Below are 19,976 nucleotides of genomic sequence, written 5' to 3'. Positions count from 1 at the left end.
ATCCCGTGATTTACTAATTATACTTATTAATGTGTTCATGTCAAGTCAAGAGGTGCCTCCACCATGATGTCGACAATTGACAATAACATGTGGGATAACAGTCGTGACCTATAAATTATATTATTATTATCACAAATGCACATATTTATATATTAGCATATTTTATTATGTTAATGTAAATTATGTTAATTTGGATAGCTAATACCGTAATGTATAAAAGTTACATTAAGTGCTGAATTATAGAAAAATAATATACTTGTAATAGCACCTACATAGATATTTCATTGTTCATATACATTTAGAAAGCATTACATACATATAGATTACACAATTAGATCATAGGAATGTCATACAGGCGGTTTATAGTTTATATAATATGTACAATTGTCAACAATCAAGAAAAAAGATTCAAACATTTAGATAATAGTCTAGTATTATTTTTCATCTATAGAATCGTCAGGGTAAGATTTCCTTGTTTTGCCACTCTTATTAAAATTAAAAACAAAATAAAAATATTTACTTCCTATTCCAAAAGAGTAATTAAAGTATTGCGTCAGGAAATTGCTCAAATATCAATATTTAAATCCAACAAGAGCCGTGCTCGTTCATCATAAAGTTTAATAGAAAAATGCAAACTGCGTGACGTCACAGGCGCCTACGCTATGTCCACGCACAGTACCGTGGGAGTTAATATAATCAGAGTATAAGCGGGGTAGTTTGATTTTTTTTATTCTTTTAAAAATACACTTCATACAGTATTAATATACTCTATTATTAATATTAGTCACAACAACACGCTTTTAAAAAAAAACTTCTAACAAGTGGATCTACTCATAATTAAATATTACCATGGAATGGAAAATTATTTGTAAATGGACTGTCAGTAATTTATTTAATGATAATTTATTAATGTATTATACATACACACCTTTCTCTTGAATCACTCTATGTATTTCTGAAAACTGCATTTAAACCCGTTCTTTTTACGTTATATACCAACTTCTTTTTATATTATGTGAAGGTGCAATGGAAATAATCGATCGATCTTATAGTTTATAAAGAAAGAAAGAAAACTATTTTGATTATTAAGTACAGAAATCAATCTACCAATTATCATAGGAGTAATAATAATAAGGATGGACAATTTATGTCCATCCTTATTATTAGTCAGGTCATAGGACGGATCGTAGCTCTATACAACCCTAAATTATTACCAACCCCTACATATTTTTTATAGCGATTTTTATTTATATGGAAAAAAACGTTTGCTAGTTTCTATCTAAAGAGTAACTATTGTGGGTACTGCATACTTCTACTACCTCTTCTTCTACCTCTATCTACTATTAATTTAAATAGATGATACTTCACAAAATATAAGCTTCATATATGGTTCGGTTCGCAATTATTAGCGCATAGAGAGCATGGTACATGTATGAATGTAGGCGTTAATACTAGTTACTTAGATTGGCAATATGTAGAGAATGTCCCGATGATGGGAGAACATCCCATGAAAGGACGTATTCGTCGTCACTCGGTTAGATTTATGATATATTATCTCACAGTACATCAACGTTTACTCAATGATATAGTTAATTTAGAGATAAATAATAACAAAGTAGTAATGTCATATTTACTATACTATTTTGGTAATAAAGCTATTAGTCGTGCGCTTATTACACTTTAATCACAACAACGAACACTGATTTATAATAGTAATTGTTAGAAATATTTTCAGATATATACCATATAGCAGTAGCGTATCCAATTATTATTGGAGTAAATTGTCGCCCATCCTTATAATTAGTCGTATAGTTAGGTCGTAGGACGGATCTTGGCTCTATGAAACAATGTTTTGTACGTAAACATTGTTTCATACTGCCAAGACTCGTCAAAGATTTATATTTCTTTGAAGACCTTAATTATTCACTAGCCCTGGATTGCACGGTTGTACATATATAATACATATAAAGTTTTCTCTTAAATCACTCTATATATTGCTAATCCGTTGCGTAGTTTAAAAAATCTAAGCGAATAGACTGCGGATGCGATTTTATTTTATACTGTGTAAAGATAAAGTGCTTTATGTAAGTATAGTACAGTATTATTTAATCTTGTTGTATGACCGTAAAGTAGAGTTTCAAAATGTTCATAGATATACATAGTCAGTAGCAATGCATATGTATAATCATAAACCACAGAAAAGAAAAACAGGGTGAAATGAAATATTTCAGCTCATTTAACAACATCAAGTTTAAAAACTCAAAATACTCGAACACTCTCTTTCATTCGCTCTCCGTGTACATAAATTTACACAAGCTCACGTCGGATCCACTTCGCCAATTTGTTTAGCCACGGCACGGGTTTTAATAAATTCAACCCTCCAAATGTAACCGTGAATATAAATAGGTTATTAATAAGTCACGACGAAAAGTATTTCAGTATTAGCCGCCGTATATAAAATGTTTTTCATACAATATTAAAAACGTCTTCAAAAAACGAGGTAAAAGTAAGCAGCCGTGTAAAATTAATGGAGACATAAATCAGAGATTCTACAACAGTCAATTATGCAGGTCGCGGGCCCCGGGCGTACAAACAGGCAAATGAAACTAGTTATGATCTGTTTCCACAACGTAAATATTTGCTGAGCGGCACGCGGGGCACATGTCAAAGGCGCCGGCTCCGGTATTGATCTAGCGCGGGGCGCGGGAGGTGCGCGGGCGCGGGGGACGAGCCGCGTACTACGGAGGCTGGCTTACGTAAGGACACAAGTCGGCACAACGCGTCTGACACCCCGTCTGCCAGCTCTCGCCGACGCTGATTAATAAAACAACGGTTATCGACTCGCTGCAACTGAGATATCATCGCTATCTTTAATGAACTAACTTCGTCGGACGGTGTCAGACGATATGATGCTCGCCACCGATGTCGGCTAATGCAAACGTATTAACGATAGCCCAGCCAATATATTTATCTACCCTGAAGAGATTTTAGATCTCTAATATAGTGTCATCTCAAAATGATAATTGATCGTTGCTAATATCCTATTGATTTTAGTTTATATATCTGTCCTTATAATTAGAAGAGTAAGGGCTGTATTTCGCCTATTTAGACCGTCGCTTCGCCTATTACTTCTGCCTAGCAACTACTTCCAAGATATGTTTACATTTTAAGATTAATGAATTAAGGCAATGACATTACTGGGCACCTACAGTCACTCAAGGTGTCCATTTCCCAAAATTTGGCAACGTAGAAATTTAGTAATGTTTCTAGGGTGACACTGTGACTAATTAATCGTCAAGTGGATCCCACTCGACATTCAAGTAGGTAGATTGCACTAACCGTGGTTACGAAGCTACAACGAGTGATGCCAAATTCGATAGATGTCTGTGGTTTTTACAACTGTTATCACTATTTTATCTTTAAATCTTTCGCTATATACGGATATATATACCTAATAATATTCATCTGAACCTATTTATTATTCATGCTAATTATTGATGGTAACTGAAATCTATTTTCCAACTGAAATTTAAGATTTTATGCCAAAATTATGCTAATGTAATAAACAAACTATTTTGATGATTATCACCGTATTTTTTAGGGGTTAAAACAGTAATCAGTAGTCATACATTATTTTATTCCACATACCATTCCGATGAAAGAGACTATAGTCATCATAAGTAGAACTGCGTCATAGGTCTACCACGTTAGTCATAGTTTTTTTTACTGGTCGTACTCATAGGATGATTGGACTGTACACTAAGCCCTAATTCATATTAAGTTACACTTGCTTCAGTATTTTATTCGTTCAAATATCATTAGTCATTATAACTTATATATACCAAGATAAATACTTAATGCAATTCAATTTTTTAACTTGCAAATTAATTATTTATTACGATAGACGCCAGTCTGTACTCTTAAAATCAGTATATGATTTTGAAGTCATTCTCTCCTTTTTACAGCAGATAAAAAAAAGAATAATGCTATTGAAATATTACAAAAATTACACACTACATTACGTTACATAAATATCTATGGCATATTATTTATGTTCGATATTCAGAAAGGTAGGAAATAAACAATCATAGAAAAGCTTTCGGGTCCGAGAAACTACAGCTCACGTGTATGAAATGGCACCTTCGGATACGATCGCTCCTGCTTTCAAATCGACATATCACGGATATAGATAGCAGATATAAAGTCAGGTGGATAAAGTAAATCGGTTCTGTTCATTCAGTTCAGAGAGCCCTATTTCGAGCATGACGATAAAACAGATTACAATGCAAATTTATTTTAAGCGGATTTATTGGTACTCTTTTTAGAATATACGTTATTCTAAAACTTCATGAAATGTGGACTAATTAATATCTCTAAAGGTAATATTTGTGCGCCTTTTGTCCAGTATGAGACGCTATATACATGACGCAGGCGGACAGATAGTAATAGATTTTTTTTAAGAAATCTTTAGAATTTTTTATATTCATAGAAATCATTTTACGTAACTATACACGTAAATTGTATTAGTAGTACTTGATAAACAATATTACCGGTAAATCAAAAATTATCTGCCGATTGAAATATATAGCGTGGCATTAAATTATCTTCAATATCGGAATAACGGTAACAGTTTAGATGCTGCCTACTCATAACAATCTGAAGAAGCCATTTAGCAGAGAAGTGCGGACGCAGCGGCCTACGGTGTCCTCAACGGGTATAAGTAGCCACTGCGACCGCTTCCCGGCACCTGACGACGCCCAACGGAACATTTTAAATTATTTTAAATTCGGAACTTCTGCTGGCGACGGCCGAACTTGCGCTAACAATGGCCGCGAAACATTCTCTGATTGCTAATGAGGACATTGTGGGACAACTTGAATTAAACGAAACGGAATAAGGAATTCAGCTATGGCGAAGTTCTGACGACAATTTCGGATGTTGGTTGTTGTTTTTAAAATATTCTCCCTATTCTTAATTAAGAAACTAAACAGATGCCGTTAATAAAGATATCCACAAGACAGACGATCTGCAGCGTAGTCGGCTTGTGACGGTGAGCTGTTTTAATAGAATTTTAAGACCTTTCAGACAGCACTTTTTACTCAGGACTTATACCAATGATGGATAAACATCAACTATAAACAGACGTATGTATTAATAAATATTAATATTTGTACGAGAATTAAGCTCGCAATAATCGGAAAGTGAGGTGGTGAGATCAACAGGTAGGTACACTGGCAAGATTATGAATGTATTTATAATTGTTTCCATATTCCTCACCGTGTGTGTGTCTTCAACTACCTCCTTAACGTTTCAAATATACATATTGTTAAGGTACTTGGGTATATGGCTGCTGAAAAGTAATAATAACTCTTTATTGCGCACTGACATTAATTATAAAAAGAAAATCATATATATAATAAACAAAACGCGGTTTTATCGTCTAAAGCAATATCTTACAACAACTTGGCAACTTGGGAGATAATAAGAGCTTTGAATATAGAAAAGAATCCACCTTTTAGGCGTACTATAGATACAGAAATAGATAATATATCAATACAAAATATATATACACATACATATACTAAAATTATAGGCACATAAATAATAAAATAAAATACACGTACATAATTACAATACAAAACTAAACTTACTATTAACTATTCAACCGACATATGTACTATAGAACAAAACAAATTAATTCTAAAATTATTTTTAATCTGAGAGAAAGTGAGGTATTACTATTTTTTTATAAATAAAAGGGCGGGACTGTGCTATCTAGATCTAATAGAAACTTTCAGCTAATATGCCACCTTTATTTCTTAACAAAAACCATGTTACTTAATTGTTTATATAAGCTTGAAAATCAGTATAACAACTCAGTTTGACAGCATCAAATTCCTTAATCTGTCGAAGAAAATTTTGCCAATATGCAAAATAAATCATATTGGCCAAAATCAAGACGCCGGCAAAATATACAAAATAGTGTTTGTTGACACAACATGTGGAGTGTGGACTAACAACGACGACCTCTAGTGATGTTTGCCATACTCACTCCACGCCTCCTACCCACCGGGTTTACTTCTTTTTTCCTATTTGCATCGACATCAAGTCGATTCAACTGATTGTGAAAGAGGAATTAGGTTTTTATTTATTAACAAATATTTTATTGTAGCAAATTTTAATTACGAATTAATTGAATGTATGACACGAGATTATTTCAGATCGTTTATTAATTATTTCAATAATGTTTTACCGTAATAATGCAGATAATATAATATATTATTTTTAACTCGTTTTCATTTCGCACTAATAAACGGGAATTTAATGAATTTGTCGAAATAATTTTAGTAATATTAGTTCTACCACAGATAACATAATATTACATAGTTCTACATAAACAGACCTACTTATGTAGTACTAAGTAATTCACAAATCTATTATCTTATCTGTAGGACTACTAATAGCGAATGTAAGTTAAGAATAGTTTTAAGCTAAGAATAATATTATTTAGTTTTGCTTAAGTTAGTAGAGATAGAGACTATTTATAAGATTTGTATAAACAATTATATATTACTTTACTTCTTAAAACTGGTGAATTAAAAAAATATAACTAGCTATATTTTTTCCCAAAAATTTAAGCTATTGCTGAATCTAATTTAATCTTTAAGATTACATCTGACTAAATAATCACAAATTTTCTATAAATATATAAGTAAGTAAATAAAACAAAAGATAACACGAGGTACAACAAGCGTGAACGTTGATATTAATAGAAGAACATAAATCAAAAGATAACATATTATTTTCACGCTTAAAGAATCTGAAAATGTCCCGACTCGTGAATTGGTAACACGCACGGCTCTTAATTAAATTGGTCCCATCCCATCACAATTGTCGCTATACATTTATGTCGCTCCAAATATGACAAATATAAATGTATAGCCTCTCAGAAAACATTTATATGAAATAAGGGGTGGCTAGCCGACTGGAAAAAATGCTTAACCTGCTTCCCCAATCACATTTACTTCACCGTGACAGAATTATGATAAATGTTTTAAAAAGATTTTTCTTGAAAATTGTCGTATCGTTTCCTTTTCATCTTGTTTGGACTTTTACGTAATTGTATCTTTTACTGAGAGCTTAATGACATTTGAAGAGATAGTTAAGTGTAAAAAGAATTCGTCGAAATTAATATCTAATTAGAAATAAAACACCGTCTATAAATAATTCAGTGACGCAGGTGATTTTTAACATTTTGTGAAATATAATTTGTACAGTAGGTTTACGGGCATAATTTTGTACTATTATCAGGCCAACCTATGATTAGGCATTACCTTCCTCTGAATTGTTTATGTTGTGTTTGTTAGAGATGTACGACTATAATCACAACACACACAATCGCAACGCAATACATACAAATTATAATAGAATTCACAAAAAAAAATTAGTTATAATCAATACATCAATTGCTAATTGATTACATAATGTAGAGTTGTAAAACATTCTGTTTTTGTTTCAGAGTAAAAAATTGGGCATTAAAATTTGGCGTTGACTTATGGGAGTTTGGACGACACTTCACAAAAATGAATCAGATACAAAACGTGAGTACTTTTTCATTGTTCAACTTTGTTCGTGTATAAAAAGAGAGAAATGTGCATTTCCTTTCTGCTTCAAATGCGGTATGGTCGTTGGTCGGACGCGCTCGTACAAAAATGCAGTGTGAGAAAGTTCGCACTCTGAATCACCCTTCTCCCCGAATACATCCCCCGGCCTAGATACGTGTCGTCCCATGATACACAATGTGCGAAGCGTTTTGTCAAATCAGATATGCTGTTTATTGCCACTCGTGCTATTACAATAATTAAGGATTTAAAATTATATTTTCAGAATTTTATTAATTTTTTTAACACCTATTCCACTTGATGTCATGACATAGTTTTTTTTCATTACTTAAATTTTTTTGAATCTATTGTATTTTTGACGGTATGGTAGATACTATATAGCATAGATACTTATAGTTTACTAATTCAACACTAAGAAGAAACAATAGAGTTTAATCCCTTTATAAAAAGTTTTTTTTTGGAATTATTTTTTTATAGTGCATTTATATACTGTTTCGTTTCTCGGATATTAAATTGAAAAAAAACACCAATAAATGTATTAAATAATTACTCTATTAACATAAATATTATTTTTAATTTGTCGTTTTTCTAAAGATTACCATATTTATATGTTCCCAAAATTTAGGAGTCACGTCTTTATGAAATAGATTGTACGATTCAATTATATGATTAGAGGTTTGGCATCATTCCATACCATGCGCGAAGACCAAACGAACATTTTTATTAAACTAAGAAACGTTCAATTTTTATTTAAAGCCTTAAGCCTACTGGGCCTTTAAGATCAATATTCCTAAATACTAACATAGGTAATCAGCAACTTATTATTAAGAACATGATCCAATTAGATTTATACCGAGAGAATTTACTACCATCACAATTTATCAATCGTTTACTATTGAATGTAAACCTCTTCCTATTACGCCTCAATGTAACATCCCCAAGTCACCAGAATCCTACGTATTTAATATATAAACTCTTGTTATACTTCCGATATAGGTAGTATTGCGAATATTACATATGTATATTGACGTAATATATAGACTGTGTAACTAACTGTAGAATCTGTCAAGTATTCTAGGAGTAGGGTATATTCTTTATGTTACCTTTCATTATAGATAATATAATCAAGTCTTTCCCCTTTAGAACGTAAGTATAGATTAGTATATTATATATACTATTAGTAGGTACCTATTTTTTTAAAAGTATATTTAATTCACGAGGTTGTAAAGGGCTCTATAGATCCTTATAGATAATTAGCGTATCATTAAAAGAATTAAATAAACTAAGTCTTAATCTTCACACAATTTATTATGATTATAGATTTGGCCCGACATCGAACTTTTATTTGTTATAATACAATTCCTTATTATGATAATATTCAATATATTATTCCGATATTTCAATATTATGTCCGCCGCAGTAATAAAACAATCAAAATTCTGCGGAGATCGCAGTTCTCCAAGTAATATAATGTTTCGTAGAAGAAACTTTCTCATCGCAACTTATTCAATATTAGCAGAACGTTCTGATCGACCACCCACTACGCGCTATCATTCATATAAATCATTTGTATTATTTTACTTTCTTATTTACTTTTCTATATGCTACGGTATCTCATATAAGTTATACATCAGAGACTCGCGCGCTGTTTACTTAATGAGTATTGACTTCATTAGTCAATTTTATATTTGCTCAGATACATACATATACTTTAGGAATATTTTTATAAGCGCATAAGAGAATATTACATTTAAGCTATAAGTATACTTATCAAAAATAAATGGAGCTTAATAATAATGAAAAGTAGCACAGATACTTCCATCCTCTAAGTTATTTTGTAAGTAATATCTATAGAATAATGAGTTCTTAACAACTAACAAATATTTGTATTGGGTACACAATAATTAAAATGTATGGTAGTATATTAAACCTTTCTATCACAATAGTATATAATATAAAAGGTAAGTGATGTTGTAATAATACAAGAAGCTATTTAAATGAATAAATATAAATTTATCTATTGAAATAACTTACCTTAACTGCAATTACTATAACGGGATGTTATTTATTCTAAAGTATCTAAATGGTGTTTAACACAAATATACAATACTTGTTTCTTATCTTTTTTATGTAACGTCAACTTGATCGAAAGTTGCCATTTTCTATGAACCGCATCGACAGTTTGTTCAGGTTGTGCACAGATAACAAAATATTTTATACTTAAAAAATATAAATAGAGAGTATGTAATGTAATGAATATTCCGACAAAGTTAATATTATATTTATATAATACACTAGCTGAGCGGCTTGGTACACGATATATAACCTTTTTGTTTGTAAAGCGATTGAAATAAAATGAACAGGAAGTGTCAGATACACCACAAAACATTAGTGAAATATGTATATATATTCATCTATAATACTCATATAACAATAAACGGCTAAGCATTAGAACCTCAAATGTACTGTAGGGTAGTCGTTTATTTAAATGACGGATTGTACTAATCGCTGCGGTGGGGTCTATGAGCCATTGGTATTATTAATTAAAATCTCAAAGCCCCGAAGTCGTAGATTTAAGCTCTTATAAAACCATGAAAATTTACGAGAAAATCTCAAAGCACATTGTTATAATAAATGGGTCTATCAGTTTTTACTGAGGTTCTGTATCCGGAGGGTGCAAAATATATGTAATAATACAAAGGTTTCTGTACCTTGGAGGCTTTTAAATCTAAAAGAAGATATTACTAGATAATATTACGCGCGGCTCATCAAGGTTACTTGTGACCCAAGAGCTAGTAGCTACTTTGCCCAGAGCTTATGTATAGCCATTCAAAGAGGCAACGCTACCAGTATCTTACGTACGCTGCTTCGACGTGCCTTGTTGGATTATAATGATTTTTTTTTAGTGATTGTTTATTAATATGCCAATAACTAGATAGGTTGACAGTGAAAATATATGGTAAAGAGGCATAACGTGAAACTTTAATCCTCCAGAGTAGTGCAAGAGGCAGCCAGAATCATATAGCGACGTGATCCTTGTTGGTATGTATGTACATCACACACGTCATACATCAGTTCCCTTGCTATACTAGTAAAACAAAAAAAAATACATATTGGTTTACAGAGACTGTAAATATATCTTATTTTATAGATTACACTGAAGTGATTTCATTAGAGTTATATATTTAATTAGTTACGTGTTTGAAATCAATTGAATGAAGTGTATTGGCGCCTTTTGAAGTAGCGATGCTCGTTTGGGATCCTCTACATAATTCACGTAAGTAAATAGGTACCTATTTAGGAGTAGGTACATTGCGTTTAGTAATACCGTCTTACAATGTTAGTAGGTATATGTATATTAGTTAGGGTCTTTACAATACACATAGAATAGTATCTGTATTAGTGTAGAAGATATGTATGTCAATAAATAATTAAACACAACTGTCACTGCGTCATTTAGGCATAAATTCTTCTTTAAAGTTTTTGCAAAGAATTTCATAAACTAAATTAATGAAAACATAAAAACCTCCTTCGCCAAAACAACAAAAAAGTAAGATATAATAACAAACCAAGCTGCCAGTAACAGTTTTATTATATTAATAATAATTAAAGAAAGTATTTATATAAAAGAAAAAGAATTGATTGCAAGCATTTAATCGACAGAATTAAATTAGGTCAGTGAGATTCAGTAGCGTATAGCGTAGCGCAAGGATAATCAAGCGGCGAGCTTTACCATTTACCATTTACATACCATTACACTACAACATAACAGTCTTAGAAAGTCTTAAAGTATACTAAACAGTGAATTTTTACTTGTATAACTATCACTGAATAAGTAAGTTAATTGATATTTAGCACAGATAAGATAATATCACATAGTTTTACTTAATATCACAGAGTTATAGACATAACACAAGTACCTACGGAGATTTGTATGAAAACTAAACGTATTACCATTTACCTGCTTCAGATTCCTTATTGTAAAGATAGAAAAAAACAAAATATTTTCATTATTTTTGCTACTTACGTGTTAATTCCTAATCCTTTTTTATGATCGATTGAATTTGAAGAATTTAAGAGGTTTTTGTGAATCAATCCAAAATGAATTATTACTCCTACAAGGAGGATTTATATAAATTTGACTTTTGTAATAAAATGAATCTTCGGAGTGCTCAATCTCAGCATTCTAACGAGAATATGAAATTCCGAGATCATTGCTCGCTCATATCCGACGCGACGCCCGTTCTTAAACTTTAATTTCATTAGTAATATATTTTTAATTAATCGCTTCTAAAGGTATTTAAATTTGGAATTTCGGAAGAAGTTGATATCGTGTCACGGATTGAAACTTATAATTTTCCAATGGTGTGAGTAATCTTATAATAAATTTGTCTCTCTATAAATATTGGAGACATTTAACGTTAAATTAACTTCCTACAGCGTCGAGACAAACGATCGGTGTAAATGAACTGAACTGAAATGAATGCTCTGGTATTTATGGCTTTATAAGTTTTGTATATATTAACATAATAGATAAAAACTAGTATATGTCATACAGGAATAATGTATAATATACTTAATCAGCGAAAGAATACTCAAATCCATCTGGATTTAGACGTCACTTGCCTTATAAAAAAATCTATCTTCATTTTATAGTATTTGTCTAGATATTATATATATATGCATGCAATAACATGTTTCATATGAGTACATAGTAAACTTGTAACGCAGCTTTACTAATTTGAATTAATTTAAATATTACAGTAGTGACGGCCTATTTTTTACATACATAACACAATTAGAGCAAATAGATATAGTAAAATACTAGTTAACAAGTGGACAGTTATACGAGTATACAAGTATCAGCTTCGACCCCTCAGACTCCGCCCACTCACAGTGGATCAAACACTGAAATACCATACCTGGGTTTTCCAATCGATCGAACATCAAATCATCTTTTCAAGTATGAAAATACCTTGAAACACCATGCTTGATGTAGCCTATTCAATATTTAACCTTAAAAATAATAAAATAAAAACATTTTGTAACCAATATATATACTAGCTGTCCACCCGCTTTCGCACGGATGTACTAATGACGAAAATGAGACCAAATCATCTCTTTACATAACGTCAATATGGTTAACTCAGGCGATATTTTATTATATATTTAGTATATCTATAATTAAAATATTTTCATATATGCAAACTTTACCCTGATAATTATAAACAGATAAAGCAGCCGTTTTGAAGCAATAGGTTTTATATATGGCAATCGATTCTTATTTATGTAGAATATATAAAATACAAAATATACGAAAAGTAATATTTTTCTTAAAACAACAAATACATAGTTTACAGAATGTCATTTTATATACTTAACAATTTTTTACACTCTATTCTATTATCCGCTGTCTAGTCTATAAATTTATAAAAAATTGCTCTTCTCCATATCAAATATCGCTTAAATCCCTTTATTGACGAGTGTCTGAGTGTTAAAGTGCAAAGAAGTAATAACAAACATATTCACTTTCTTAATAATGTTAGACCCTCTACTACAGAAATATGACAAATACTTGAAAAAATAATTTATTAAACATTTTTTAAAACAGGTCAGCGTAGTATATAACATTTCTATAAATCTAAAAATATTGCCTAGTCTATCTGAGATGCATTTGGGGTTTCGTAGCGGTTTCGTAGCGAGTACGTAGCGCCAGGTTTTAATTATGACGGTTTCTTATAAAATGCAAAATAATTGCCTTATATTTGCATCTGAAGATGTATTGTACTGAAATACATTACATTTATTGATAATATGAGAATAATGTAGAAAGTTAGTTTACATAGAATGCCTAAGGACAGAAGTCAGTGGAATATTTTATTATTGTAATACCTTTGTATAAGTCTGCCTATCTTAGTTTGCAAATTAATAAATTGGCAATGAACATAAAAGATTATTTAAAACGGAAAGTAAAAATTAATATCTGTCACAACAAGATGACAGACGCATTACGAGTCTTCTCTTTTTTCTAAATCCATAGAATATGTGACACCTCTCACTTTACATAAGTGAGAGTACAATCAGTTACTGAGCCATAATTTTAAGCCGTTGATAAGACTCTAATTAATGTTTTTCTAATGTTTATACAAAAAGGTCGCAACCATCTCTTATTGATCTCTACTCGCAATATATGCATCGCTTCATCAATAAACAAGTGATAGTATATCTGAAACAATTAGTCAATAAACAGTAAGATAGGATTGATATTTCATTAAATCTTGATCAATATTGTTTGGGCAAATAGAGAACGTGCAAAGTTCTATATGAAATATCAAGTATCAAATAAAATAACAATAATACGCCGGACCGGACGTCGAACCGGATACCGGAAGCCGCGTATATTCTCCGTTCCAGAAGACGTTTCCTAAAGTGTTGACCACGTTTAGGCAATTATTACGTTATTATCTTTATACTGTACTTGCCTTTATTTGCCACACTTGAGATAAAAAAATAGAATTGATTTTTGGTAGGACCAATTTCAAAATGAAATAAAATATAAATTAGGTTTCAACTCAGATTTTCACGACACATACCAGCATTTATTTTATGTAATACGCCCATGAAAAGGTGTATGTGTAATATCGTTCTATCTTGTCATATGCTCTCTAACCATCAAAACAATTTCTCATTTCTTATAATACATATAGTACCTTAATTTAAAGGATTTGTATTTTTGCGTCATTTCCTGAGTAGGGTTTTAGTCCCGTTTTCATGTTAAATTTTTAAATCGTGGTTTTAACTTCTTTCCATACTGATGCTGGATTTAACTTATAATAAGTGTCTGTAATATATCCTACATGAATACAGATAAGCATTTTAATTTAATTTGAATTTTTATTCAGGACTTACCTAATGATATATCTATATAAAAGTTCTAGACTCAGAGTATGCACTTGTATATGGTATTTGCCTATCAGTAAATTTGATAATAGAATAAATGAACAAGGAACATTCTCTTCATTCACTTTACTTTCATTACGTTATCATTATAGAATCTCATAACTTAGTTAAAGTATTTTACCTCATTTTCTCAAAATTACGTAGTAGACTGGTTGACAAACACAAATCTAGAAAAGACTAATTTGATTTCTTATTCTTATTTTTAAGCTCTTATTATTGCGGATAACCATAAAATGCAAATTTTAAGACTTCTTTTATTTTATACAAAGTATTTATAGACAAAAGGCCCCAACTTCGGTAAACTACAAAGATTGCATAGAGGATTTTGTCTATGAGTATTCTTTAAATAGCCATATGGACGTTTTCGTATCAACATAATGTTTAAGAGTCGGCATTAGTGGCATGCACGAGTTCACGACAAGTCCCTACCCTTTTCTGTACATATTTTTTGCTGGTAAATGGAGTTCCCTTGTGCGGGGAACGCACAAATGCGACCGGGCGGAGTGGAAAATGTTGTCCGGTGATCGCAAGAAACACTGAACCCACGATGTGCCCGCCGCGTATCATGACAACGCGTTTTTACCGTTAATATTCACCGGGCTTTTGTACTTAGAACTTTATTAACGTGACCTTAATGCACAAATCTAATCTAAACCATAGAATATGTTGGCATATACAATTTCGCAATATATTTTGCTGTCTTTAAATGTATTATACCAAATAGGACTACGGAAATAGCTCGTAGATAAATATTATGAGATCTGTAACAAAATAAAATTATCGACCTATATTTTTATAGCATTTCTCTGCCTATAAATCTTTTCATTTTGTAATAACTAAATTATATTAAAATTAAATATATTGTAATTTTGTTTTAGTAGTTTTGTGGTAGTAAAGTGTAGCTTATAGTTATAATTAAGAAATGGTTTGCCCTGACAGCCTATCGATGCATAGTCAAAATTACTTAGGCTAAAAAGAAAGATGAAATTTAAACATGATTTATTTCATATCGTAAACATCTACGGAGAAATAGTTTTTTAAAACTTTGATTCAAACTCGCAGATTCTCTATTATATTATTATAACATAGTAATTTGAATATTTTGCGTTAGTGAAATAATATTAATACAAAAAACGTGATTTGCATAAGTGACTAAATGTTCGATATGAGCAAATTTATTTTTTATTTTAATTTAAATTTATCTTGAACGTTTGTGCTTTATTAAATATATAATTAAATTTATTCCCTAAACCAAATATATACTAATAATATAAATGCGAAAGTGACTCTGTTTGTCTGTTCGTTATTTTTTACCGACTAAACGGCTGTAAGGATATTAATAACATTAGACGTAAAGATGGATTGTATCACTTTTTATTTTAATAAATATAGACGAAGACGCGGGTCACAATAAGTATAGTTATAAAACTAACTTGTTATCTATTCGTACTCATATATATATATACTGAGGTATGTACACTTTACAATGATAAATGAAACAGTGAAACTGTCGGCGCTCTTATTTCTACGCAATAGCTACGCCATTTTATTGACATTTTTAAGGAACGTAACTTGGGGGATATTTACCGCAATATATCTAAATAATGATGTTTTGTTTGTGTTTAATAGTGTTATAATTTAAAACATTAATTTAGTGTTATTCGAATACATTTATAATGATACTAATATAAAGAGAAACGAATTTTATTCTTCTTTGTACCGACTTTAGAAGAATTTCCTTTGAATAAAGATTATTGCTTATAATCTTTATTCAAAGAAAAGTAATACAATAAATACATACAATATTTTAAATAATATCTAATAAATAATTTTACCACCCGAATCTGTCTGAATGTAGATCGAGACAAGGAAATTAGCAAATTTTGCCATTTTACAGAACGTCACCATGAACATCATGTGACAATTGTTGTCTTTCTAAAATATGAGGGGTTATGGAGAATTAAGGTGTAATACTTCTTTACTCTGTAATTTCACAAACAAAACACATCTTACAAAGCAAGCTACTTGGGGTCGAAATTAGATGAAACAAAGATACGCATTTTGTAGAAATACTGGTGAATACTATAGTACGTTATCAACAAGTAATGTGGGTAATATTTTTTATTATAAAAAAAAAGTGTGCCATATAAAAGCTATGTCTTTGCGAAACCAGGACACGTCACTAGTACATAATAAATGAGTTGTATAAAACACTCTACTATATTGAAGAATAAATTTATGACCTCGCCAACATAAAGGTCACTGAAGACTAATTTCGGCCAGAAGCTTTTACTTGAAGTTTGCTGAGTTACCAGCGGCCCTATATTGAATATTATGAAATAGTGAAAACAAACACAAATCGGAGGACCGTGAGGGTGGTGTCGACGTACAAAGCGGATTAAATTAACTGCCTTAATTGAATTTAGGTTCCTTGTTAGCCAATGTGTCCCCACAGGGTTTGCTGGGCGGCGTTATGCAACAGACCGCCGCACACCGCCAACTCGACCCACTGTAATTAAATCTAGAATCAAACATCCAATAGAAAATATATTTAGGTTTAGTACAACGCACCTATAAATAGGCAAAAATTTTAGGATCTTTCCAGAATTTTGCTTTTATTATTTCAATATATATAGCATCGTGATTTAGTGATTTAAGAAATAGCTTTTTGTATCTAGGTATATTATAAACAGGTAAATTTTGTAAGTTCCTGAGGTGGTATGACAATTATTTCTAGTATTGTATAGGCCAGTTATCGACCTATAGTCTATATATGATAACATCACGCTACGACTAATTGGAGCTGAGCTGCAATGAAAAATGTAGCAAAAACGGGGGAAATGTGACACGGATAATATTGTACGGGTTAGCTCATTCAATCATTTATATTTATGCTTCTTATGTTGATAGAAATACCAATATCAAAGCTAATTAGTCAATCAGCCCGTGACCAAATTGTCGTGTAAAATTATTCGTCTTAAAACCAATTTAAGTATTTTATTAATAAGCAGATCCTGTTAGTAGTCAACATTTTATAGAAATACTTTACAAATATAATATAATAATATGTAGTAGTATAAATACTATAATCGCTCCAAATAAAATCTGAAAGTATATAGAATAGTGTATCCAGTAGATTCGTGAGTCATGAATTTTCGCTACTTTTATTAACATAATTATTCGCCAGCCGTTACTAACACGCGATTTTAACTTTATACAACATGGTAACGAGCAATATTTTATTATTCTTGATGGAATAATTAATTAAATATTCAAACTTTACAGATTTATTTTTTGTATATTTAAACATAAATATCATTGTATTTATATTTTTATTAAAAAATAATAATAATACTTTAAAATAAATACTGGTTTGAAGAGGTTCTATATATAATAACACTATACAGCGTGCCATAAGATTTAATAGCATATGACAAAAGCAACATGGAGCACAATCCAAAATTTAATAACACGATACGAAGCGAGCGCCTCTGCCGAATAACAATAATTTGGCAGCGAGCATATACCAAATTTCAGATGTACCTATTAGTTCCATTTTAAATTTGACAGCCTGTACTGCAGTTCTTGTCAGGAATCACACTGTAGTGCGCAGAAATATTGAAAAATGAATGCTGCAGAATTGCATTATATTTCCTACGTCTGTTCTACCAATATTGACAGTTATTCATATCAAACCTCACATCTATTCGTTGCAATTCTTTTCTTTATAAATACTAAGTTGACAGTATGAGTGGAATGGACTATACAATTGTATATTGTATTAGTAGATGCATATTAATATGTTTTCTATACGAAGACTTTATCATAAGCAAAACACTTACGATATAGACACAGAAAATCAAGTAATTCTGGTATTTACATGTGTATCTGTATCCTTATGTACACTGTTTAATCCCCTTGTATAATATGATCTAAACTACTATTAAGTAGTACTTTTTGTGATTTAAAAATTTGTTTATCATACATGTGTGGCACAATTAAAGAGATTTCAATTTTTTTTAATTTGTTATTCCAACAAAGAACAAATCATTTCTCTGTATACATTAGCTATATTCCATTGTGCTATCGAGGTGTTGCGTGGAATATCGGCCTGATAATGTTGCTTTAGGTGTTGTGACTATTTTTTTAATTTATTCATTACACACATAAAAACATCAAATCTTTCCTATTTATAATATAAGTTTAGATGTAAACAATAATAATAATGTATTCAGTATGTCGTATTATTTATCGTGCATGACAAACTGCCACACGCCAAATGCGACGCCAGACCGCGGGCGCCAACCAATGTTGCGTCCAATAAGTGAGCGCGCGGCGTAATGTACCGCCAAAACAGGGTTGCAACCTTAACACTTTTTGTTTCCTACAAAAGAGGTCAAAATCTCATGCATTGACTGAATTTAGCTCATACAAATTTGTAGATAGTCATATTTAAATGAAGGGGTCAAAGGCAGGGCAATGCGACAGCTATAAATACAATTTTTAGGTTATGTTAACAAGTATCAGTTACGATATTTACTAAACACACGAAATTTTAATTAAATAATAATACGTAATTGTGACTGCATTAAAAATATACTCGTAAATTCGAGAAATTTTGATCTACGGCAAGTAGATCATAATTTCTCGCAAAATTGTACGTGGATGGAGGTATTTCGTACCTCGTACCGAATACCAAAAATCTCGTATTAGATTCCTCCTACTGTTGGCATCCCTGTGCCAAAGCGACGCGATCGTTGTCATTTTCACAAATTATGTGAACGCCACACGCCTGCCAATGTTTATCTGTGCTTGTGAAAGCACTAAATTACGTTTGTGCTACGCACATATTACTGCCACTACTCTATCTGCGTTGACAAATGGTTTTTCGTGTTGTACCAGGCTAGGTAACAAATGTTGGTTTAATATTTTTAATTTGCTCATTTTAATAATATTTTTTAATGGATCATCATCCTTATCAATGAACATGTGTCTGCTAGTGGGTTAGTTGGCATTGATGGTGCACCAGTGTGATAAGATGAGCGTGAGTTCAGTTAGATGTCAGTTTCAAATCGAATTTTCTAGTAATTGACCATGACGACATTGTGGTAGGTAAGATCCTTACACTCCCCACTCGTCTTGTCTTTCCTTGGCTGGATAGTGCTGGTGAAAATATTTGTATACGTTATAAACGAGAAAAAACAAAGTGGCATATCATCATTTATTTAAAATATTAAATATCTAAGTCTTTAAATACTATTTTTGTTGCCGTAGACATGAAAAATTGACATACGTATATTTGTTAAATTTTAGTTGTCTATATAATTATAAAAACACTGCCGTTCTACTTTTATAAAAACGATGCCTTGATGTAATGGATTTTTCACTGTTTTT

General features: G+C 31.2%; 1 protein-coding gene across 3 annotated transcripts in view; it reads left to right on the top strand.

The window, feature by feature from the left end:
- Positions 1 to 19,976, top strand: part of LOC131845857 (voltage-dependent calcium channel subunit alpha-2/delta-4) — a 76,076-nt gene that overhangs the window by 5,737 nt on the left and 50,363 nt on the right. For all 3 annotated transcript variants that reach the window (XM_059194999.1, XM_059194998.1, XM_059194997.1), the window contains exon 2: positions 7,520 to 7,601. In XM_059194999.1, coding sequence (XP_059050982.1) covers positions 7,520 to 7,601 — 82 coding nt within the window. The remainder of the gene's footprint in view (positions 1 to 7,519; positions 7,602 to 19,976) is intronic.

The sequence above is a fragment of the Achroia grisella genome, unplaced genomic scaffold, assembly GCF_030625045.1.
Source record: "Achroia grisella isolate CSIRO2021 unplaced genomic scaffold, CSIRO_AGI_Agris_v1 utg487, whole genome shotgun sequence".
Lineage (NCBI taxonomy): Eukaryota > Metazoa > Arthropoda > Insecta > Lepidoptera > Pyralidae > Achroia > Achroia grisella.
Note: the sequence above shows the minus strand (reverse complement) of the source record. Positions and strands in the feature narration are given on the sequence as shown.